This window comes from Arvicanthis niloticus (assembly GCF_011762505.2).
Source record: "Arvicanthis niloticus isolate mArvNil1 chromosome Y unlocalized genomic scaffold, mArvNil1.pat.X SUPER_Y_unloc_1, whole genome shotgun sequence".
Taxonomy (NCBI): domain Eukaryota; kingdom Metazoa; phylum Chordata; class Mammalia; order Rodentia; family Muridae; genus Arvicanthis; species Arvicanthis niloticus.
Window position 1 is genome coordinate 162,872 of NW_023044978.1, and position 24,887 is coordinate 187,758.

At 37.2% G+C, this 24,887-nt stretch overlaps 1 protein-coding gene across 9 annotated transcripts in view; it reads right to left on the reverse strand.

Annotated features, from left to right (window-relative positions):
• Window positions 1-24,859, reverse strand: part of LOC117695965 (histone demethylase UTY) — a 127,206-nt gene extending 102,347 nt beyond the window's left edge. The window contains exons 1-4 of one of the 9 annotated variants that reach the window (XM_076706151.1): window positions 24,651-24,820; window positions 24,381-24,486; window positions 24,131-24,194; window positions 17,484-17,592 (exon numbers count right to left, since the gene is read on the reverse strand). In XM_076706151.1, coding sequence (XP_076562266.1) covers window positions 17,484-17,592; window positions 24,131-24,194; window positions 24,381-24,469 — 262 coding nt within the window. In that variant the 5' untranslated portion in view covers window positions 24,470-24,486; window positions 24,651-24,820. Of the gene's footprint in view, window positions 1-17,483; window positions 17,593-24,130; window positions 24,195-24,380 lie in introns of all 9 variants that reach the window. The other 8 variants (XM_076706153.1, XM_076706152.1, XM_034486615.2 and 5 more) reach the window with 8 other exon arrangements.
• Window positions 24,860-24,887: the final 28 nt, after the last annotated feature.

Consider the following 24,887-nt stretch of genomic DNA (forward strand, 5'->3'; position numbering starts at 1 on the left):
TACCCCACTCCCAGGGAACTCCACAAAACACTGATGTGTACATACTTCACTTCTTCCTATGTACACTCTCAGTCCTGTTTCTAGCCCCTGCCTGTTCTATTGTGTCAGCCACCAATACACAGAAACACTTACAGGGACTCAGAAAATATTAACACACCCCTTCCTGTCCTCCACTATAATCTCTCCAGGCTTACCCCTAGCCCTGTAGCAGCACACTTGTAATTACAGCTCCTCTCACCCTACCTTCACTCCCTGTAGACTCCACTGAACAGAATCAGCTTTCCTTCTTCCTATGGAGCCTTTCACCTTTCACTACCTCCTCTCATTCATGCTCATTTCTTCATGTCAATCCCTGATACTAAAAAAACAAACAAACAAACAAGCAAAGAAAGAAAAAAAAGACTTGTCTGGGCAGTGGTGGTGCACGCCTTTAATCCCAGCACTTGGGAGGCAGAGGCAGGTGGATTTCTGAGTTCGAGGCCAGCCTGGTCTACAGAGTGAGTTCCAGGACAGCCAGGGCTACACAGAGAAACCCTGTCTCAGAGAAAACAACAAAAACAAACTTTCTACCCAAGACCAGCAGTAACTACAGCTGACAGGGACTCAGCAAGGGCTTCACTACTCCCAATTCAACACCCCTCCCCCAGCCTCTATGAAGGTACTCCTTCACCCACCATCCACTCCCAAATTCCTGCCCTGGCATTTTGCTACACTGAGGCATTGAACCCCCTCAAGCCCAAGAGCCACTCCTCCCACTGACATCCAACAAGGCCATCCTCTGCTACATATGCAGCTAGAGTCATGGGTCCCTATATGTGAACTTTTTGGTTGGTGGTTTAGTCCTCAGGAGCTCTAGGGAGTTTGGCCAGTTATTTTAACACACTTTTTATTAAGTTATGAGTTGGTAATGAGTTTGTAAACTTTCTCTTGTTTCTGCTATTGTTGACATCAAGCTTTAATCTATGATAGTCTGATAGAAAGGCAGGGTGTTATTTCAGCTTTCTTGGATCTTTGAGACAAATGACATCTCATGCTATTTAACCATGTTGAGTAAGGAGAACAATCATTGATTGCTTTTGCAAACTTGTTCAGCCACTGTTTAAAAAAAAAAAATAACTAGCTGTTCCTCAACACATAAACAATTGAAAATGTAGTGCATTTACACAATGAAATAGTATTTAGCTGTCTAAAAAAAAAAATGAGCAATGTCATGAAATTTAAGGTAAATAGCTGGGGTTGAAAAAAATCATCCTGAATGAAGTAATTCAAACTGTAAAAGACAAACACTGTATGTGTTGATACCGGCTTTTAAGTGTTTGATAAGCATGCTACAATCCATACCACTATAAAGAGACTAGAAAGGAGGAGAGCAGTACCTAAGGAATGGTAAATAAAATATATAGTTATGGGAGTCACAGCAGGGAAAGGAGAGTAAGAGGATTAAAACAGGGAAGGGGAGGAAAGAGGAGTTGAGGTAAGGGAAAAAGGGAAGGTCAACTAACACTAAGGGCTAAGACAGAGGTCATGTAGAAATATATTACAGTAGAAATTTCTCAAAACATACATAAAGAAATCTAACTGGAGTCACGAAAAATAAACGGTAAAAAAGATGCTGCACCTCAACATATGTTGTACCTGGCACACTTTCAGTGCCAGGAATGAGTTACATCTAATACTTGGTTAAAGCGACTCTATTGAAATCCCCAAACAACTCAGGGTGTTTTGCCAAGGCTATTGGTTGATCTCCATAAACTAGTGGTAAAGCCCCATTACTGAAGACAACATCTATAGAATTCATTGAACACGAAGTCAAACTGGTGCCTATCTAGAGCCTTACTGACCAAACATCCACAGTACTGGAAGGTACTTTGCCCTCTACCCTGAAGTAACCTTCAGTTCTGTGCACATACCCATGCAGAGACACACAGACACAAGCACGTGCACAATTAAAAATGAAATAATTAAGCCATTTGGTGGTTGGTGGTCACTCACACTTTTAATCCCAGCATTCCAGATGTAGAGGCAGGTGAGTGACTGAGTTCAAGGTCAGCCAGGGCTACACAGAGAAAAACATTAAAAAAACATTTTTAAAAAAGAAGTCTTAATGAGATAATGTATTTAAACCTCCAAGAAGTCCCTCTCCAATATAGTTGCTCAAATCTCCCAATATAATCTAACCATACCAACCTTTTCTAAGTCCAGATAGTCTTTTCTTTTTCTCTAACTCCTTCAAACTTATCAAAAATTCTGATGGCTAGTCCCAGTTGTCAACTTGACTATATCTGGAATGAACTATAATCTAGAAATAGAGGGACACCTATGACCCAGATCTTGATCTAGATAGGCTTTTGATCTAGATATTGAAGCATAGGCCCAGCCATGGTAGTGCATGCCTTTAATACCAGGACACAGAGACAAGCAGATCTCTGAGTTCAAGGCCAGCGTGGAAAGGAGCAAGTACAATAGAAAAAAGAAGTTACTTCCTTTTTTTGCCTTCTTGCACTTATTTGCCAGCACATCTATTTGAACCTACTTCTTCAGGATTCCAGCTTATACAAAAGATCAGCTGAAATGCCTAGCCTCCTGACACTGAACTAGATTCTTGGACTTCCCATTCACATTTGCCCACGTTGGCATAATTGGACTGCAGACTATAAGTCATTCCAATAATTTCCTTTAATATATAGAGATATTCTATAAATTCTGTGACTCTAGGGAACACTTATACAAAAACATAAGCATACTGCTCTAATAATCTTGGCTTTGTCAGTTGGCTCTCCAAATTCTGAGATATAACCGACAGGCCTAGCTAGCCTCAGACCCAGAAACTATAAATTCTCTTTCTTCCAGATTTTTTTTTCCCCTCCCATCCTTCCTATCAACATCTTCCATCTCAATATCCACTGGTTAACTGCTGACCCATGGTTTGGGAACCAATTTTCTCTGGTATAATTAAAGAACTCATCCACCAACTGTACCTAACCCAGATAAGATGACACAGCCACTGTAATGTCACAACACCTTATGTAGGCAAGATTCTCACATCAAGCACAAGACCAAAGAAAAAAGTCCTAACACCAGGTCAAATATAAAAAAGAAAACTGTTAAGGTCAACTCAGTCTATCTCCCAACAAACCCATTAATCAATAGGTTCTCTAACTATGATGAACAACCAAGGTGAACCCTAGGACACAGAATTTAAAGGAACAATTATCAAATTTAGCTAGAGACGGTGGTACACAGCTTTAAACCTGGACAGACAGATCTATAAAGTGAAACCCTGTGAAGAAGAAAAAGGAAGAAAGGAGAGGAGGAAGAAGGAAGGGAGAGGGGGTAGGGTGGCAAGAGAAAAAGGAAAACAAACAAACAAGGAATTCAATTAGTTAAAAAATTAATAGGTATTTCATTGTACTCCAAGGAAACAGCAATATATGTCTGAGTGATGTAAGCAAAACAATACAAAACAAACCCCACAAACAAGGCTGGTGGAAATAAGGAAGACAATTCAAAATTTGAAAACAGATTCAGTAAAAAGAGATTGAATAGATTGCATGGTAACCACTGCTGCATGACAAAGTTTCAGCATACTGACATCACAATTCTTCAACATCCTTTTACTTTCATCTTTGATGATTTACACTATGTGTTATGGGAGTTCCCTTATGCTTTTTTTTTTTTTTAATAGAGGATGTGAATGTATAACAAACAGCAGATCTCTAACCAAAATAATCCTTTGGAAAAGATGTCTACCACCATGGACTGATACAGCATGATAACTGCCTATTTCTACACAAGAATCCCCATTATAACCGTGAATGCACCAAGAATAGAAAAGTTAAAAATATATGGTTCCAGAAACAATTAGGCCCTTATACCTGGTCCCAAAGACAAAAACAGACAATCTAGAGGAACAAGGAACCCAGACCCAGAGTATAATGGCTTCATAGTTGAGGGCAAAAACTGTTAGTAAGTACAAAATAGTGCCCACAATTGAATTGTTGGTTACATGACTTACAAGATGAATGGCAAGATCTAATATGACCCATGGGAGCAGATTCTGTTAAAAACTTAAGACTGATTTGATCCCCCTGCCATAAAAGTGCATTGAAGAAATTAGGATGGTATCATATATTGGAAAGAGTATGATATCAAGACCTGTCCTTTGAGGAGTGAATAAGGAGTACAGGTCCATATTGTAAGACTAAGGCACATAGGAACACAATTTAGAAACAGCTCAATGTTTGTTATATTACATGGTACAAACACTGCATCACACCCCTGGAGGAATGAAAATTACTCTTATAAGTTTGTTTCTCAGACTCAGTGTCTGGAATCTCCTAGCCACAAAGGCTGAGATTGTACAAGAGGAAAAGTAACTTTTGGGGAAACTTTAGAGAATAATAGAGATGGAGATGCTTCCTGAACTTACCGCTTTTCTTTTAAAGAAAATACTGTAAAGCTGATTACTGTTGATGCCTGCTCTTTTTTAACATAACTGTAGACCTTTTGTATTCAGTTTCTAGGTTACTCACAAGGTGAAATTAAGTTCATCCACTTTTTTGGAGTTACTACTTTAATTGACACTTACGAATGTTATTAATAAGCCAAAAGTTATGGTTGAATTACTTATATTTTGTTATCTCGATGTACTGGAACTCTTAGCCAAATATGTTGTAGCACTTCACTGTTTGCCTTTAAACGTTTGAACATGGTTTTTCATATAAGAAGTCTGCTCTGAGGACAGACAGATGCCACAAATATGTTTTTCCTTCTTATGGTCCTAATCAATCAGTCTGAAAACATTTAATAAATTTTCATCATATCTGAAACTGGTGTCTGAGTGGTCAGTGCATGGCTAACCCCAGGCCCCAACTATTACCTCTTTCATTCTGCATGTTGAAAAGTATAACTAAAACAGGTTTAAAAACAGTCTATGAAAAGATCATACGTTTCTTGGAATTATTAACTCCGCTTTCAACACTGCCTGTGATTAAGCTATTCTCCAAGTATAAAACTATCCTTTTTTTTTTTCTTTTTTTTTTCTTTTTTTTTAAATAAACACACAGGCTATCCTGGTTTAACCCTCAGATCTTATCTGTCTCCTTTTCTCACTGACACACATTCCCTTCAGGACCTGAATCCTACCCCCTATAGCTGGACTCCAGCAAAGAGAGAATATTACAATAAAGAATATACAAGCTAAAATAAATATGGAATTGAAAATGCAATAATCCAACTATAAAATTCAAAGGAAAGTCTCAACATGTAAAATGTATCAGGCAGAAGATAGAGTAGCATGGCTTGAATACAGAGAAACTAGAAAAACATATTAGAATATGTAGGGCACCATGAAAAGATTAAGCCTCCAAATTATAAGAAGAAAAATACAAGGTCAGTGAGTGGCACAGACCAGACCATCCACAAGAGCAACAAGATGCTAGGTATGGTGGATCACTAGCATTCCAGTCTATCTATACACCAAGTTCCAGAACAGTCAGGACTTCATTGAAAACCTCTCTGTGCTGAATAATTTTATGGCAACTTGATACAAGCTAAAGTCAGCAGTAAAAGAAGGAACCTCAAATAAGAAAATGCCTCTGGCCAGGGATGGTGGCACACATCTATAATCCCAGCACTTGAGAGGCAGAGGCAGATCAATCTGGTCTACAGAGTGAGTTCTAGGACAGTCAAGAGTGTTTCTCTTCTGTGGCACATGGAAAGGATGAAAAGACAGCCACTAGCTTAGAAAAAAAAAAAACATTTACAAAAGACTTATCTGATAAGGAAATGTTGTCCAAACCTTACAAAGCTTCTTAAAACTCAACAATACTAAAATGAGCAATCTGATTTAAAAATGGGCCAACACCTAAACAGACACATGAAACAGATATAAAGATGTCACAGAACCATGTGAAAAGGTGGTCACACAGTGTGATATCATGGTGGTCCCATCCCTAAGCTGGTAGTTCTGGGAACTGGAGAGATGGCTCAGTGGTTAAGAGCACCGACTGCTCTTCCTTAGGTCCTGAGTTCAACTTCCATCAACAACATGGTGGCTCACAACCATCTGTAATGGGATCTGATGCCCTCTTCTGGTGTGTCTGAAGAGAGGAATGCTGTTCTTATATACGTAAAGTTAATTAATTAATTAGCTAATTAATTAATTTTTAAAAAAGCTGGTAGTTCTGGAGTTTATAAGAAAGCAGGTTGAGTGGGTAGTGGTGGCACACACCTTTAATCCCAGCATTTGGGAGGCAGAGGCAGGCGGATTTCTGAGTTCAAGGCCAGCCTGGTCTACAGAGTGAGTTCCAGGAGAGCCAGGGCTACACAGAAACCCTGTCTCAAAAAAACAAAACAAAACAAAACAAAAAAAATACAAACAAACAAAAAAAAGCAGGCTGAGAAAACCATGGGAGCAAGCCACTAAGCAGTATAGCCTCTGTATCAGTTCCTGCCTCTAGGTTTTCCTGACCTGATTGAATTCTTCTGCTGACTTCTTTCAATAATGAACCTCTCCAATTTGCTTTTGGTCATGGTGTTTCATCATAGCTATAACACTAAGACACCCTGTACCTTTAAAAAAAAAAAAAAAAAAGCAAATCCAGAGCTGAAGGGATGGCGCCAAGGTTAAGAGCACTGACTGCTCTTCCAGAGGTCCTGAGTTCAATTCCCAGCAACCACATGGTGGCTCACCACCATCTGTAATGAGATCTGATGGCCTCTTCTGGTGTGTCTGAAGACAGCTATAACTGTAATCATATACATAAAATAAATGAATCTTTAAAAAAAAAAGGACTGTCCTTTATATTGCCTTGGTCATGGTATCTCTTCACAGCAATGGAAATGAGAAGAATCTAAATGTTCTTCAAAGGAGAAATAGATAATGAAAATTTGGTACATAAACACTATAGAATAGTATTTAGCTTTAAGGAAAAATAAAATCATAAAATTTGCCAAGAAATGAATAGACCCTGGGGGGGTACACTGAATGAAGCAACCTAGAATCTGTCATTTCTAGGAACTAATCTCCATATATGAATATATACCATGGAATAATAAGAAACCAGCAAACAAAAATTTAGGAACAGGGTAAGGGAGGAATAAAGTCAGGGGAAACTTGTGAGGTAAACAGTTGAGAAAGGAAATAGAAAACTGGGGAAGTAATCTTCAACTGATGTTGTGGGAAGGAATAAGAATAAAGAAGGAAGAGTAGAGAGGAACAAAGCATACCAAGGTTATTTGGTAAAGCCTCAAAGAATATTATTTATATTTAACCAAAATTATACGCAATGCATATTTATTTTTACACATAAACACACCTTGAAATTATGTCACTTGGGCTGACAATACTTTCCACAAAACAAGAGACTTAAAAAAATCTTCAGTATCAGGTGTTAGCATTCTGTCTAAACTCCACCCCCACAGTTAGCTGGCAACAGCCAGATAGGCCTTGCCCACTAAAAAGGGGGCTATTTGCCCCTCTTCTCTCTCCTGCTCTCTTCATCTCCTGCTCTCTTGCCTCTTGCTTCTCTCTTTCCTTCCCCCTCTCTCCATGTGATCATGGCAGGCCTCTACTTCTCAACTCTCTCCCTCTCTCTGCCTCTTCTCCCCATGCCCTGAATAAACTGTTCTATATGGTAATATGGTGGCTGGTCCCTCGGGGAAGAGATGCCTCTGCATAGGCCCGCTGAGACATCCCCTTCCCCCATACCTCACCACACACCCACAGAACATACTCTCTTTATCTCTTTACCTTTTTATAAACACATCACAAGGCAAAAAACAAAAAACAAAAAAAAAAACAACAAAAAAAAAACCCTTTTAGGTTGTCTGTCAGGGGAGTCTAAGCGTCTCCCAGAACTATATAATATATTGCTGCTGGCCTTAGTTGCCTCTCAGAAGTTAAAGGTGATCCCTAATGCTGAAAGCAAAACATAGCTATAGGTATGAACATAGAATTTTGATTCTTATGCCAATTTGTACCAGTGAGGTACAGGATAGTCCTAATACCCAGTCCATCCTTTTATTGACTAACCAGATCCTTTGTCATCTATTCTAACTTTTTGAGAGAAAAGTTTCATTTTAACAGGAAAGGTGATGTCTAGGAGGAGCTAAGGTAGGAGGAGTACTGAGAGGAAGAAAAGGAGTAAGAAGAGTAGAAGAAGGAGAGGAGAAGCTAGGTGATGAAAGAGAGAAAGAGGGGGGAGACAGGGAGGCAGATATTCATGTATCTCCACCAGTCAAAGATAGTTGTTATATCTAAGTCGGTCAGTGGGTTACACCTCTGATTGAACAATTCCAAACTGATAAAGCCAATGATTAAATTATTTTAAAAAAATGTATAAATGCAAAAAGGAAAAGGGGGCATGGGATAGGGGTTTTCTAAGGGGGGGGAACGGGGAAACGGGATGGCATCTGAAGTGTAAATAAAATATCTAATGAAAAAAGGAAAAAAAAAAGAATTTTGATTCTTCAAGCTGCCTTTTACCCTATTCTTTTTTAGAGAATTAGAAAGTACTATGCATGCTACCTAGAGAAGGAAACAACTGTTATACCCACCCAGCTATAAAAACTATGAGCCATCATCATCACCAATATGGTAAGATATCCCTAATAATGCAATAATGGCACTCACATATCTGTTGGTAACATGTTGGTGGCAAGCAGCTATCTAGTTGGACTTAGGTCCAATCAACTGAAGGAAAGTCAAATAATTAAGACTAGTGAGGTCATAGATTTTAGAAAAGAATCCACTGTCATCACTTAGCGAGATCAGTGTAAGTCCTAACTAGATTCTAAATCTTATACCCATTGATATGTATAGCTATCACTTATCATCAAAGAATTTTTATTGTTAAAGGAAACAGAAACTATTACAAAAAACTACAATTGGACGCAATGTAGAGCTCAACAAATTCTGGGAAGTAGATCCCAATATATGTTGTGGGTTGCCCTGGTGCTGTTTGTATTCTGATGTTAATTTTGCTTCCTTAAGAGGGGCTGCCCCTATGAGGAGTGGTTAACACAGGTGATTTCATGTGAACCTTCTCCCCATTTTAACTGGTCAGATAAAGTTTAGAGCCTATGATTGGACAGTGAAAGGGAATGGTTGGGGCTTCAGGTTTTAGAGAGGAAAAGAAGGGTAAGGAGAAAAAAGGTAGAAGAGGATGTAGTGTAGAGTGAAAAATTATAAAGGCCATCTTATGAAATATGTGTGAATTTTTCGCCTTAGACCTTGGGTAGAAAAGCACCTGCCAGCAGGTTTGGGTCCATCTAATTAGTTACAGAGGAGGGGGAGTTACAGGACAAAGGCCTGTTAAGAACATCCCAGAAACTGGCTGGCCAAGGGAAGAACTACACCCTGCCCCCATAGTACGGCCTACTAGTGTTCAAAAGAGGTAAAACAACCAATCCTTTGCACCGTGCGAAAGTTCGCTTTTTCCCTACCCCGCCCATATATAAGCGCTATGCCCCTGAGCCACGAGGTCAGTCCCTCTATCCCCTATGTGAGATATGGGGATATGGGCTGGCCCAGAGCTCTGATTTAATAAACCACCTCATGTGCTTTACAGCAAGACGGTCTCTCGTGTGTCCTTTGGGTGCGTGCTATCCTGTGACTTAAGTGGACCCCCTTTCTGGCGAGTCCCGGACCTTTCAGTAGAAGGAAGATGGAGCATATGGCCTGGAGAAGCTGAAAAGTAAGTAGCAAGGGATAACATAGCTGGGGAATAGATGTAGTGGTATATCTGTCCAATCTAGGCTTGCAACTTATATACATTGTAACTGAGTTTGTGTTTTTGCATGAGCTTACTGGGGTTGAAGATTTACTCTAACAAATGTATGCATCTATCTGCAGCAAAATGCATGTATTTAGGTTCAGGTACACCAGAAACATGGTAAAAGTAAAGATGTTAGCCAGGCAGTGGTGGTGCACCTCTTTAATCCCAGTACTCAGGAAGTATAGGCAGGCAGAGTATTTGTGTAGTTTGAGGCCACCCTGGTCTATAGACTTATAGGACAAGTTAACCCATCCTGAGGCATTCTCTCACTGGCATTTGAATGTAGTTTTTTGGGAAGCCACTGCAGCCTGAAGATCAAAGTACTCTAATAATTCTCCAGGACCCTAGCACTACACTGGGATTGCTGAGACATCTAGTCTCATGGGTTGACTCCTAGGTCTTGGTCCTTCGTTTAGAAGGTAGCCATTTTGGACTACTTGGACCATAGTTATAAATAATTCCAATAAATCATGTTTTAATGTACACATATAACCCATTCTATAATTTCTGTTCATTTAAAAAAATTGATTAATACAAATATAATACAAAGTGGACATATGATTTCAGTCTCTCAGTCAAGCTTGGTGGCATACTCCTTCAATCCCAGCACTCAGGAGTCAGAGGCAAGAAGATCTGTGAGTCTGTGGCAGACTGGTCTATAGAGTGAATTCTAGGACAGCCAGGACCACACAGAAATATCCTGTCTCCAAAAATGAAACAAACAAATAAACAAAAAACCAAAACAATCTAAAAAGGCTGAATATACTAAATAGGTTCACAAATATGGCTGCCTAAACAACACCTGGATGTGGACAACACCAATAAACATGCTAAAATGGTAAGAGGAAAAAGCTGAAAAATCTGTATCCAAAAAATAAATATAGGAAAAGAGTTAATGTATACTTCAGTGAAGGAGCTCCTAAACAATATATCCAAGTCCAAGGTTTGATCTTAGAACTGTAAGAAAACAGTAATAGATGAATGATTTTGTACAAATACACTAAAAAAAATCTTCAGAGGACATCTTAACATGATGCTTAAAAGCTAATAACATGTTAGGTGGATGACTTAGTCAATAGTGTTTCCCATGCAATCACAGGACCTCAATACCATATATCTGTCTTTATTACTTAACCATATGCCAACATTGTTGTAGCTGTCAATTAAAACTACTCAAATCGGGGCTGGAGAGATGGCCCAGTGGTTAAAAGCAATGACTGCTCTTCCAGAGGTCCTGAGTTCAATTCCCAGCAGCCACATGGTGACTCACAACCATCTGTAATGGGATCTGATGCCCTCTTCTAGAGAGTTTTAAGTCAAAAATCCTAAGCTATTTAGTTTCCAGCATGTTCAAAATTATGACCATTTCCAAATTATCTCTAAAAATAAAAACCTATCTATAACTTATAAATTAACTATAACTAGACACAGAAACCCAAGGAATTGAGATGATGATTCTCTATTATAGCTTCTTCCTATTGAATAGTGGTGATGAATACACACACACACAATTTTTTTAAGGGATAGGGAGGAGTAGGAAATTGAAAAAAAAAATCAGCTAGACTTAAGAAAGGTAGCTTTGGCATCTGTTATTTAGTGTCTGTATGCTTTGAAGGTTCAGGGCTTGACTGAAGTTGTGACTGGATTCATTTAAAAGGCTGAATGAGAATCACCAGCTATTCTTGAAGCCATTTTGTGAGCAAGTCTTTGATACAGCTTCAGAAGGCACAGAACTGAAACAATGTGCCCTTCCCCCAGGCCTGAGCAGGTCTGTGAGTCTTTTATCACAATAGACCAAACAACAGTAGGACCTAGGAGAGGCATTGCCTTGCCAGCCTTGGCACCTTGGAGTCTGATAGTGAACTAAGAAGAATGGACTGCCTGCTGAGCTAGCCTTGACACCTTCCGGACTGCTACCTCCTTACCCAGCCCTGGGCTGAACGGAGAAGAGACTCTGGGGGACAGGGCTTTCCCTTTAAATGTGAAAGCAAAATATTAAACTTCAAGCCTTGATCAGGATACTTTGTCTTGACCCCTCTCTTGCCCTCCATTCCCATTCGTTCCCAGGCTTCCTCTCAGGTGAACCCGGTTTCCCATAGCTGCTGGAGGATACAAAACAACAGGTCATTTTAGCACCCCAGAGGATGAACCTTGTCCAAGTTGTATATTCTGTAATATATGAATCTTACAACTAAATTTTTAGTACTATATAAATATCTATATGGACTGTGTAAAATGTACAGATTAGATAAGGATAAATTTTTGTTCCTTGTCTGAGCAGGTGAAAGACAAGTGTGTTTTTTTATGAGTTGATTTGATCAATAACCAATTGCAACAAATCTTCATTCATGCCATGTTAAGGATGGCAGGATGAATTTCAAGGATTTCATAACCAACAAGATTTACTATCTAATTTTAACTGAAGGTTTGGCTAGAGACATTTTTATGTCTAAGACAGTTTCAGGGGTAGTTTTTATGTGGAGGAATCAACAAATCATGTTACCTGTCCTGTTTGATCTTCTCAAAAATTTTTTTTCTATCTTTAGCCAAGAACTTTGGGAAGCAAGGGTTGGGGGGTGGGAGGACAGGAATGCTTTCCCCATCATTCCTGATCCATATCACTTTGGAAGGGGTCCAAAACCTTTTCTTCTTTCCTATTAACACTAAGACAGAGCCTTCTCCCAAAATAGCATGTCTTTGGTTCAGCAACCCAAAATCATCAAAGGTAGATTGATTTAAATTAGCAGCCACTCTTTTCTTTAAGCCTGTTCAGAGGCCTGAACTCTCTCACAAAAGATTTTTTTTTTTTTTTTAAATTTCATGTTTGTGAGTACACTGTTGCTGTCTTCAAACACATCAGAAGGGGGTATGGGATCGACACTTCAGATAGTTGTGAGCCACCATGTGGTTACTGGGAATTAAACTCAGGATCTTTGGAAGACCAGTCAGTGTTTTTTTGTTTTTGTTTTTTTTTAAATATGTGCAACCATTTTATTGATTTTTTTTCTAACTCAAAACACTTTATCAGTATTCGTATATACATACATACTTATACATGTATATATATATATATACATAAATATATGAACAATAATTAAATAATAAGATGTATTTGAAAAGTATGGGGAGTTGGGAAGAGTGGGAGGAAGGAAAGGGAAAAATTATATAAATACAGTGCTCATATATGAAATTCTCAAAAAGGAATCTAATTTTTTAAAATGTTCAACAGATTAACTAGCATTTTACAATATGAAAATAAATATGACCTATAATTGTTGAAGAACATTTGAACTCACTACAAACTTTGAAGTTTAAAATGAGATCAATAAAAATTATTTTACCCAGCATACTAACAAAAACTACAATAACATTTTATAATTCAAAGTGTTTCTGAGAACAAGAAAATGGATTGTCAGAAGCTAAGTCAGCAGAGCCGGGGGACACTGTGTTATTTCTTTCTCTCTCTCTTTTTTTTTTTTATCAAATCATAACTTTTACTTTTTAACACAGGGGTTATAAACACAAAAATACAAGACGTGGGGAAGGGGATGACACAGGAGCATAGATGTTCAGGGGGAGTACAGATATCTTTCAGAACAGGGTATCAGCTGGGTGAAGGTTCAGGGGTCAGGTCACTATGACTCTGCCTATGCTTCACTTGTCCTTATCTAAGTTGGTACTATCTGCCAAAGGCTGCCTATTTACAAGGTCTATGACTACTCAGGCTGGTAGATTTCAACAAAAGCTGCCTGTTTACAATAGTTTATAGCCCTCTGTTTCAGTGTTTTTTCCAGAGACCCAAGACTTGTGTTAGCAGGCATGTATGTCAGGCCTATTGCTGATTTTAGGCTTATGGCTGATTTTAGGCCTTCTAAATCTTGGCGATTCTAATCTTGCCAAGGCGGGGATAGAGGCCTGACCTCCAGTAATTAAAGGGGACCTTGTAATGGCTCCAATCCTCCTGTCGTTGTCCAGTGAGGCATGATGGCCATACCTGTCCTGATGTCTTTTTCCTGACAGTGGAAGTGGAGGGACATGGTCCCCGAAAGATTGGATCCATAGTGTTGGGGAATTCAAGAGCAGGAAGGCGGGATTGGGAGGATGGTGGGAGCACACCCTCATAAAAATTTAAAGAGGAGGTATGGGATAAGGGGTTTGGGGGGAGAAAGGAAGAGGAGATAACAGTGAAAGGTAAATACATAATATATCCAATAAAAAAAAAAAAACAGATAAAGGGTCTGGCAAAAAAAAAAAAAAAAAAAAAAAGATAGTTTACTTATTTCAAACGACTTCTATCCTAGTTCCAATCCTGCATGGCCTGGGGAGGAACCATATGGCTAGGCTCACCTTGGCTGAGAAACCAATTCTTTCTGCCTCCTAATCTTAAAGGGAAGGTGTGTATATTCTATTTGTATATTCTATTTGAAAATCTCTAATTTTTAAAAGTGATTTAAAAGTCATTTTTAAAATCCATCTGTTATAATTGTCAAAGCTACCCAAATCTACCAGGTGGCAAGAGTGTGCATTCTTCAACACTAACTTCAAGATTCTAGGTTCCCGAATAAAAGACACAAACACACAGAGACACAGACACAGACACAGACACAGACACAGACACAGACACAGACACAGACACAGACACACACACACACACACACACACACACACACACACACACACACACACGAACACAGCCTTATGTAGGAAGCCGCTGTTATCGGTGGTATAATCTGCCATTCCAAGATGGCACGGACATCGTGTCTTCCCACTAGTAAACAAGTAACTGCATAGGTGCAAAGGCAGAAAGCCCGCAGAAAGCAAAGTCACTGGCCAATCCCGAGGCGTAATACTGGGTGATGAGTGAACAGCCAATCAGAAGTGAATACGTCACTCTAGGCTGTATTTAAGCTAGGCCCCTTCCGCGTCCTTCCACGTTTGCTGATACAGAGTAAAGCCTCGTCTGTGGTGATACCCCGATTTCTGCCTCTCGTGTTTCTCTCCCACGGGTGAGGGGGGACACGGGAGGTGCGCGCAACAGCCTTATATTTTAATATGCCTTAAACAGCTCAATGGCTGAGTCATGCCCAAACCTTCATATGGCTAATACCTCCCCTCCAATATTCCTGAGTTATTACTTACTAAAATGTATATTTTATCATTATTAACCTAGACCCAATTGGGGAGTCCCCCTGTGGCTGCTCTTCCTTGTCTCTTACATGATTACTATGCTTTCTCTTCCACAGCTCTCAGGCCAGACAGTTACTCCTTTTCCAACATGATAGCTCTATCTCTCCTCCTCTCACCAGATCCCATGCCTGGGAGTCCTAAAAGCCCCACTTCTGTCTCCCTGGCCAGCAATTGGCCTCAAGCAAACTTATTAGCCAATCAAAACCAACTGAGGACAGAGACCCTCAATGATAATCTTATGTATAGATTTTTGTACAATTTTGGGGGTCCCAATTAATAATAAAACACAAAATTTGCTAGTACAATGGAAAAATCTTGCTGGTATGTCAATATACTGATTGTATATGCTGTGTATGCCTTTAATGGTTGTACACTGCAGGTTGTGAGTTTCAGGCCAGCATGATCCTCATAGCAAGTTCCAGAAAGAAATAAAAAAGTTTCCAATAAGATATTCTTCCTGGGGCTGGAATGATAACTCAGTGTTAAGAGCACTGACTGTTATTCCAGAGATCCTGAGTTCAATTCCCATCAAACACAAGGTACCTGAAAACCATCTATATGTAATTGGGATCCAATGTCTGATGCCCTCTTCTGGTGTGCCTGAAGACAGCAATAGTGTACTTATATACATTAAAAAAAAAAAAAAAAAAAAAAAAAAGATGTACTTCCGATAAACAACAGAAAACTGCATAGCTATTAAAAACATCCTGTTATATTCAGATTCTCAATTTGAAATATTTTGTTTTAAGATTATATTTAAGATTATATAATATGCAGTACACTGTCAAAATTTTAAATTTTGTAAAAAATTCCATCATTCTAAGAGAAAATTTCTCATTGAAAATATTAACCAGCACTCAAGAACATTACAGAACAAATGTACAAGCAAACATTCTTTGTCTACACTATTACTACTAACGCTAACCTAGCAATTACTCACCATAAAAGATACAAAATTAAAACTTCGAGTCTAATCATACGTTCACTAATTACTTAACTTTGTTTTATGGGTATTTCTAATTTATTCATTTCATATATATATTATACATATTAATATTAATATATATATTAATTAATATAATATATATATTTAATTCATTATACTGTTAATTCATTACTATTAAGCCCTCATAGAAAACATCATCAATAATTCATGAAGCTGGGCATGGTGGTGCACACCTTTAATGTCAGCACTTGGGAGGCAGAGACAGGTAGATCTCAAGATTCAAGCAGAGCCTGGCCTACAAATTGAGTCCAGGATGGCCAGGGCTCTGTTTCACAGAGAAACATTGTCTCATAAAAACAAAAATAAAAATGTCATGAAAATTTATATTTTGTGAGATGAATATTCTTTCTGAAAAATTATCTTCTTTGCTGATACACTGTGCCCTATTTTCTGTTTTTTAATGACATTTAAGTTGTAATTATTTTACATTGTATATAGCTTTTATTTAGGTATTAAGCATGGAGCTCAGGATCTCAAACATGCTCAGCAAGCTTTCCTACAACTCAATACTATCCTCACTCACTCTCTACTTGTAACTCCGTAACAAGTAGTTTATTGTATATAACTATATTTGCTGGTAATTACAAGATATCTACCAAAATGTTAAAATTATAACAGTCATTAAAAATTGTAACAGTCTTGCCTGTAAAATAGGTATTTTCCTTTACTAAGGTAATATTTCTTTTTTTTTTTTTTTTTTTTTTTTTGTGTTTGTTTGTGTTTTGGGGGGGGTGGGGTTGAGACAGGGTTTCTCTGTTAGCCCTGGCTGTCCTGGCACTCACTCTGTAGACCAGGCTGGCCTGGAACTCAGAAATCCGCCTGCCTCTGTCTCCCAAGTGCTGGTGTATGCCACCACCACTGCCTGGCCTAAGAAAATATTTCTACAGACAAACATTAAGTCATTTTAAGTTAATAAATAATGGTCTTTATAAGACCCTAAACAACTATCCCAAGATATCAGCCTCTAAAAAGACTTTCAAATGACTTAGAAATTTATTTACAAATCCAACACAAAATAAACAATCTATGTGTATTTCTTTAGAGTAATAGCAACAGACATTTTTGTCTTTGTCTCACAGTGCAACCCTGTTCTACCTAGAGCCTCAGCCTTCAGAGTACTAGGATTAAAGTGTTTCTAGCTCAACAACTGGCTACTTAAACAGGCTTTTAAACACATTCTGAGTAAAATGAAAACTATCAAAGAAAAATAAGAAACTTATTATCTACACTTTTCTGAAATTAACCACATTTGTATATAGAGACAAGGTATCAAAGTTGCTTTGTACCATGATTAAGATTTAAAAGGACTTAGAATTCCACAAAGACAAACAAAACAGCAATGTGCATATAGGCTATTAAAGAGTTTAACTGAATTACCAAATGTACTGGGTATTTGCATGTAGTTAAAATAAATTTCTGCATTTAGTAAGTAGCATGTACCTCCAGTAATCAAAAACCACTAGAACTATATTAAACAAATATAAATTAGACATTAAAAAAAAAAGAATTACCTTTTGAATAATCTTCCAGTAAGAGATTGAAATGACCTAATTGACAAAAGAAATCCGATTCCACTTTTCCTTCAGCTTTTACTATTAAAGATTCATAACAGTGAATTGCCTAAAAATAAAACAAACATTTAAAATTAAAATGAAACTCTACACCAGAATTAGTAAAACTCTACCTCCAAGACTGCATACAGTTTATGACTACAGAAATCATAATTCATAAATATATTCTCTATATTCTTAAGATTTATTAATTTATTTTATGTGTATGAGTACACTTATGGTGCTGTTTTCAGACACACCAGAAGTAAACATCAGATCCCATTACAGATGGTTGTGAGCCACCATGTGGTTTCTGGGAATTGAACTTAGGGCTTTTAACCACTGAGCCATCTCTCCAGCCCCTAATATATTCTCTATTAAAGACAGAATTTTGTCATAGTATGAGTAAAATATGTGTTCTATGTCCAAGAAGTGGCTCACACTCCCAACACTCAAGAAGCAGAGGTAGGCAGATATCTGTTAATTTGAAGCCAGACAGAGTGAGTTCCAGGGAAGCCAAGGCTACATACTGAGACCTAGCCTCAAAATTAAACAAACAAACAAACAAACAAACAGGTAATAACAATAAAATAGTGATGGCTTAGAAGTTAAGAGCTCTGCCTGCTCTTAGAGAAAATCAGAGTTCAGGTCTCAGCACCCATATCAAGTGGTTCAGAACTATTTAAAACTATAGCTCCAGGAGACTAAATACTTCTGGTCTCCTCAGGCACCTGTACTCCATTGCACACAACCACATGAAGACATATACACACATATACACACACACATATACACACACCACATACACATAATTTTTAAAATGTATTTTAAAAAGAAACAAAAACTCTCAATAAAGTAACAAAGGAGTGCATTACTAAATTTATACAAGCATTACAAGGCTAAATTGTTACTTTGGTTCTAATCACACAACAAAGGAACTAAAACATGTGCAGAAGAAATATATTAAATTCAGAATCCATATACTCACATTAATGTTTTAAATATATGGTAAATACAAATTGAGATGTATGTAAATTCAATTTCCAAACAACAGATTTTATGAAGTTTATTATATTTTTTAAATTTTACTTTATTTCTCTAAAAGTAGTATTTAGGGACACAAAAAGACCTCAGCCAGCAAAAGCCAGCTATGCTAACATAGTAAAGAGCAGAAACAAAAACAAAACAAACCAAAAACCTACTATAGAAGTTTAAATGATCCCCTTTAGTTATGTTTAAATGCTTGGTTTTTAGACAGTAGAACTGTTTTGCAGGTGTGATCTTAAAGGTATATAGTTCCAGGTATCTTTTGTGGTTTCAAGGGCTAATGAACAATCTTCAACTATTAACTAATTAATTACTTGCCTATTTATACAAATTCAAAATATAATTTTATTAGAAACTGTTTCAGCATTTAAGAACCATAAGTTTCAATTGTTTAATACCTACTCCTTTTCTCATACTTCAAATACATTCCAACACTATATACTAAATATACAAAAATACACAGGAAAAACAAAAGGGAAGGGAATGTAAAATAAAAGCAGACATCACACTTAATAATAATCAGACTCAAATTGGAACCTGAGAGTAAAATAACTTACAATGTCTTTACAAACCTTTAGAACCTTCCTCATTATGTATGCCATGTTCTAAATGACCATTCAAGAAAGACAATAAGTTGCTGGGCAGTGGTAGCGCACGCCTTTAATCCCAGCACTAGGGAGGCAGAAGCAGGTGGATTTCTGAGTTCAAGGACAGCCTGGTCTACAGAGTGAGTTCCAGGACAGCCAGGACTACACAGAGAAACACTGTCTTGAAACAACACCAACAACAAAAAGACAATTAGTGTGTAATCTGTTGTAATTTGATAAATGATAGGATTTGCTCATACTTTTTTTTTAATTTAACAGAAAAAATAATACTAAAGCACCTGGTGTTCTTGGAACCTCAGAATTGTCTGTGGGTTTTTTTCCCCAATTTTTCTGAATTAAATATTTTGTATGTTGTATTTTTAATGAGACCATAAAAATGCATTACATGATTTTCTTTAATTTCTAGAGACAGAGCCTCATGTTGCCAAAACTGGCCTGAAATTTCATCCTTGTAGCTCAAAAGGATAACTGTTAATTTCTGTTCCTCCTGTCTTTTCATTTGGAATGCTGGAGTTACAGAATATTAGAATTATGGAATATACATATAGTATGTGCCACTCTACCAGCAGATAGGATGCTACAGATCTAACCATTGGTTTTGAGCACCTAGGTAAATAAATACTAACAGATATATTCCCTAGGCCCATGATTTCTTAAATCTCTACTAAGCAATATTATTTCCTGCAATAAACTCTGAACAAGGATTTAAAAGACCACTACTTCACAAAGTGACTTTTTAAATTGGTTATCAAAACCTTTTAAGTTTTAGTGAGAATAATAAAATGGCTCTGGTAAAAAATAAACACACTTCCTCCTAACCACACACATAATTTCCTGTAACTCTAGCTCCAGGAAAGCTAGTTTTGTTTTACTTGGGCACCTATAAAGACTTGTGCATATACTCATAAAAACATGTGCACTCACATTAAAATAAATACATTTTTTTAAAAGAGTAAAAAGCCAGCCTAAATGCACTGTAAAGATCAAGAATCCATAAAAATTATTTAAATAAGCAAACTTGAATCCTAAGGATTGAGTTCAAAATAACAGATTTTTTAATTAATCAGACTTAGGGTGGTATTATACTACACAGCCAATAATTAAAAAAAGAAACCTTGTGTTAAAAAACTAAAAACAATAACAAAAACCTTTTTAAAATCTAAATTTAAAAAAAAGGAAAAGCTATTAAGTGAAAATAGAGGCTAGAGAAATGGCTCAGTGCTTAAGAGAACTGACTTCTTTAGAAGTCTTGAGTTCAATTCCCATCAACCACATGGTGGCTTACAATCATCTGTATGTAATAGAATCTGATGCCCAATGCCCTCTTCTGGTGTGTCTGAAGACTGCAACAGTGTACTCACATACATAAAATAACAAATCTTTAATTAAAAAAAAAAAAAAAAAGAGGTGTGGTCTCATTGGAGGAAGTGGGGGTGGGGGAGCTTAAGTTAGAAAAAAAAATGAAAATAGGTCCAGATACTTGGCTGTAGTAAGATGCACTACGAGAAACATGCACAAACATAAACAAACCATTTTATTTAAATATAGGCTAAAGTAGCAAAGTTCCTGTCTCATTATTTAAGCAGAAAGATCACTTCAAGTGATCTAGGAGGCTAGCTTGGTCTACACAGTTTTCTAGTAGCTGACTTTTCAGAAACCACATGGAACTTAAACATCTATAATTATGGAATCTGACACCCTGTGTTATAAATACAACATGGTACACAGACAGATATACATCCTGATTAAAACACCCATGCAAATAAAATAATAATAACAAAAAGAAATTTTAGGCTTGAAGTGGCACACACCTTCCCTTCCTGTACTATAAAAGCAGAAGAATCTTTTGAGTTGCAGGTCAGTCTACAGTCTACCCTAGCTACAAAGTAAGACTTTGCACCAAAATAATAATAATAATAATAACAACAATAATAATAATCTAGGGCTACTGATAACATTACTATGCTTATTATTGTTGTTGTTGTTATTATTATTATTATTATTATTATTATTATTATTATTATTATTATTTATGGCCACTTGGACAGCTTAGGAAGTAAAAGCACTTGCCACAGGTCTGACTCAAAAAAGTTCTTTTTTCAGCCCTCTGAGTACTGCCATTACAGTAAAGTGTCAGCATATCACCTGAAAATAGTTGCTTAATTGCAGATTTTAAAAACTGTCAAATGACTCATTTGTTTCTTTGTTTTTGAAAATTTCTCTGATGCACTGACTAGCCAGAATTTTGCTCTGTAGACCTGGCTGATCTCAAACTCATAAAAATCCATCTGCCTCTGTCCCCCAAGTGCTGGTATTAAAGATGTGTACCACCACTGCCGCGATTTAAAACAAATTGTCCTGTTTTGAGCAGGTTTCTTTGTGTAACCTTGCTGTCCTGAAACTTGATGTGTAGACCAGGATGGAATCAAATTCAGAGTGTCAACTGCCTCTGCACAGTGCTGAGAATAAAGGGGTATACCACCAACATCCATCAACTGCCCTTTATATATTCCAGTTTTTAATAATTGGTCATTTTAACTTATAATACATTTTAAGTACGTGAAAAACATTTTAATAACTTAAAGAGTAGTGTCTCATGCCTGAAATCTCAACACTTGGAGGCTGAAGAATAGGTATTTCTGCAAGTTTGAAGCTACTCTGAGCAACAAAATACAGACTAAGACTGAGTCTAAAACAATGGTTCTCAACCTGTGGGTCAAAATCCCTTTATAGTCACATATTAAATATTCAGATATTTACATAATAATTCATAACAGTAGCAAAATTACAGTTATGAATAACAAAACAATTTTATGGTTGGGGTTATAATAACATGAGGAACTGCATTAGAAAGGTTATGAAAGATGGATCTAAAACTATAACAATACATATTACCCAATGTTTAATAAAGCCACAACTCATAACTGTTCTAAGAACAGTGACACTTAATAGTTTCTCATATTTTGTTTTTAATTCCTCATTTTTAAAATGCTATTGCAATTAGAGTTCAAAAAAACCTGTTATTTCAACATTTGAAAACAGTCCACTAACATTTAAGTTTATATTACAAAGCACCTGAAAATATATGCTACTTAAATAAACTAAAGAGCTCTTCAAGAAGACACTGGTTTGATTCCAAAATCCCACATAGTAGCTCACAATCTTCACTAATTCCAGTTCCATATGATCTGTCTCTTTGGGACTCTTCAGTAGAACCAGACACTCAAGACATACAAGCAGTTGAAACACTATACACATAAACTAAAAATTCAAGGAAGTGACTTAGTAAAAGGACTTGCTGCCAGGCCTGACATGGTAGAAGAAGAGAACTGACTCCCACAATTTGTCCTATGACTTCCAGACATGAATATATACAAAATTATTAAATTTAAAAGAAGCCTCTTTTACTAATACAGGTCTTTAATCTCACCAATGAGAAAGCAGAGAAACTGATATTTCTGTCTGTGAGTTCTAGGACAACCAGGATCACATACAGTCGAGACCATGTCTCAAAAATTACAGTAGTCCAAAAATTCATTCGACACCAAGTCTTTTTATAGTGTATGAGAATTACTACTCTGAAAAAAAAATAAAAAATATTAAGATATAGTTAATTATATTTTAAAAAGCTAGACAGAACCATGGCTTTAAGTTTTTACCAAGAAGTCTTACAAGTGTGAGGAAGTAAATGTTTAATTTTTTTGTTGTTGTTTTTGTTTTTTCCCCGAGACAGGGTTTCTCTGTGTAGCCCTGGCTGTCCTGGAACTCACTCTGTAGACCAGGCTGGCCTGGAACTCAGAAATCTGCCTGCCTCTGGTAAATGTTTATTTAAAATTACACAATGTACACAACACAAAACCTAGTAACCTACTAGTAAACAGAAATATGTTTTTACACATATCACTTAAAGAATGTTTAAATCTTGGAGTCTGTCCTTAAAGGCTACACTTACAACCAAACCAAAAATTATGTGTGTGTAAAATATGCATATATATATATGTGTGTGTGTATATATATATATGTTATACATACACATTATATATACACATGTGTATATACATATAAATTTATGTATACACATATATGTTAAGAATACAATTAATACTTCATGATAGCATGAAATTATCAAGTTTATAATCACTGATTTCAGTTACAAAGAAAAGTATATAATGGTTACAAGCATGTATGTCACAGATTCATGCTTGTATACCATGGCTTACAAGTATCTAAATATAATAAATACACGGTACATTTAAAAATATTTTTTAAAGGTTTAAAAGGATTTAATTCTCCTTTTAAGTAATGGAGAATAATTTTCACTAAGCTGTACTAGCTAGGATTAATATTTTCTTGCTAGAGTTGCCCTGTTTCCTTTCTCCTCCCTCTGTTTCCCGCCATCTTGATTGATACCAGCAGCCATTAACTAAATGACAGTGCCAACTTTCAAATACGAAACGCCGCGTGCTCTTTCACTGCCCCGAAACCAAACTCCATGGAGGAAAAAGAAATTTAACTTTCGAAAATGGTATTCATAGTATTATTTCTGCATATTATTAGTGCAGCATTGTAAAAAATATTCTTTGTAAGTACGCAAAGTCTTTATCTCTTTAAGTTATCTGTAACTTGTCACTTATGGGAAAATAATAAAACGTGTGTATATCACAAGAGGCTGCAACAACGAAGCATTTTTTCATAACTTGAGATGAGAAACTGGGGATACAGTTGACCTCAGAAAAACTGCAAAATAAGCAATGCTCTGGCTGTATATTGAGGCCGGGCCTAAAATTATCAGGAAAGTAAGCCCAGAAAGGAGAAACGGGGAAAGAAAAAAAGTTTCAAAGATCCCTAAAAACTACAATACGCACTTTCAGGGTAGGGAGAGGCTCCAGGATTGGAACACTTAAAAGCTTAGGAGAAAAATATAAGCAGTTATGTCCAAACATAGTTGCTGACCTTGTTCAACAGCGTCTTCATCTTGGCGCCATCTTTGCATCGGTTCAAGAATCCGAAAAAGCTGCTGTGGAAGAAATACATGGCTCTTGTTAATGCTCACCGAAAGACATCAGTAACAAACCTCCAAAAACACTGGTAAAAACAGTGCTAGGCGACAGCAAGTCGTCACCGCAAGCAGGATGCAGCTGGACCTCTGGAGAATCTCCTGAACTCAGAGAAAGACAACATGTCAGTATTAGTATTTGCGTACCTATCTACTCCACAAAGCGCCTTCTTCTCTTCGACTGTGAGACTGAAGGACCCCTCTTCACCCTCGCCTCTAGCCTTTTCCGCCGCCATTTTCTTTTCCTCATTACCTAGGACAGCAGTAGTGAAAGACAATCCGTATGAGTTCATGAAAACGCAAAAAACCGTCCAACTTTCACGTCTATGTTTATCCACTACTACCAATCCAGATCTTCTTCTGAAATGATAGTTTCAATCGTTGCTTGAAACTACCACGTCAACTTCACGGCCGCACCTGAGGGTCACGATAAACTCCGTAGTAAAAGAGAAAGCGAGACTATCTGGTCACATTACCACGCAGGTGGTGAACGCAAGAAGCAGTCATTGTTGCAGAACCTACACGAGATTCTTAGAATACCAAACTTCCCTACCATCTGCATAAACTTGTTATAATAGCGTCAGTGTGAACCGCACGCAGCAGCCGTAACCTCTCCCTAATGCCAGACTTTCCAATGAAAGCAATCGTTTGATC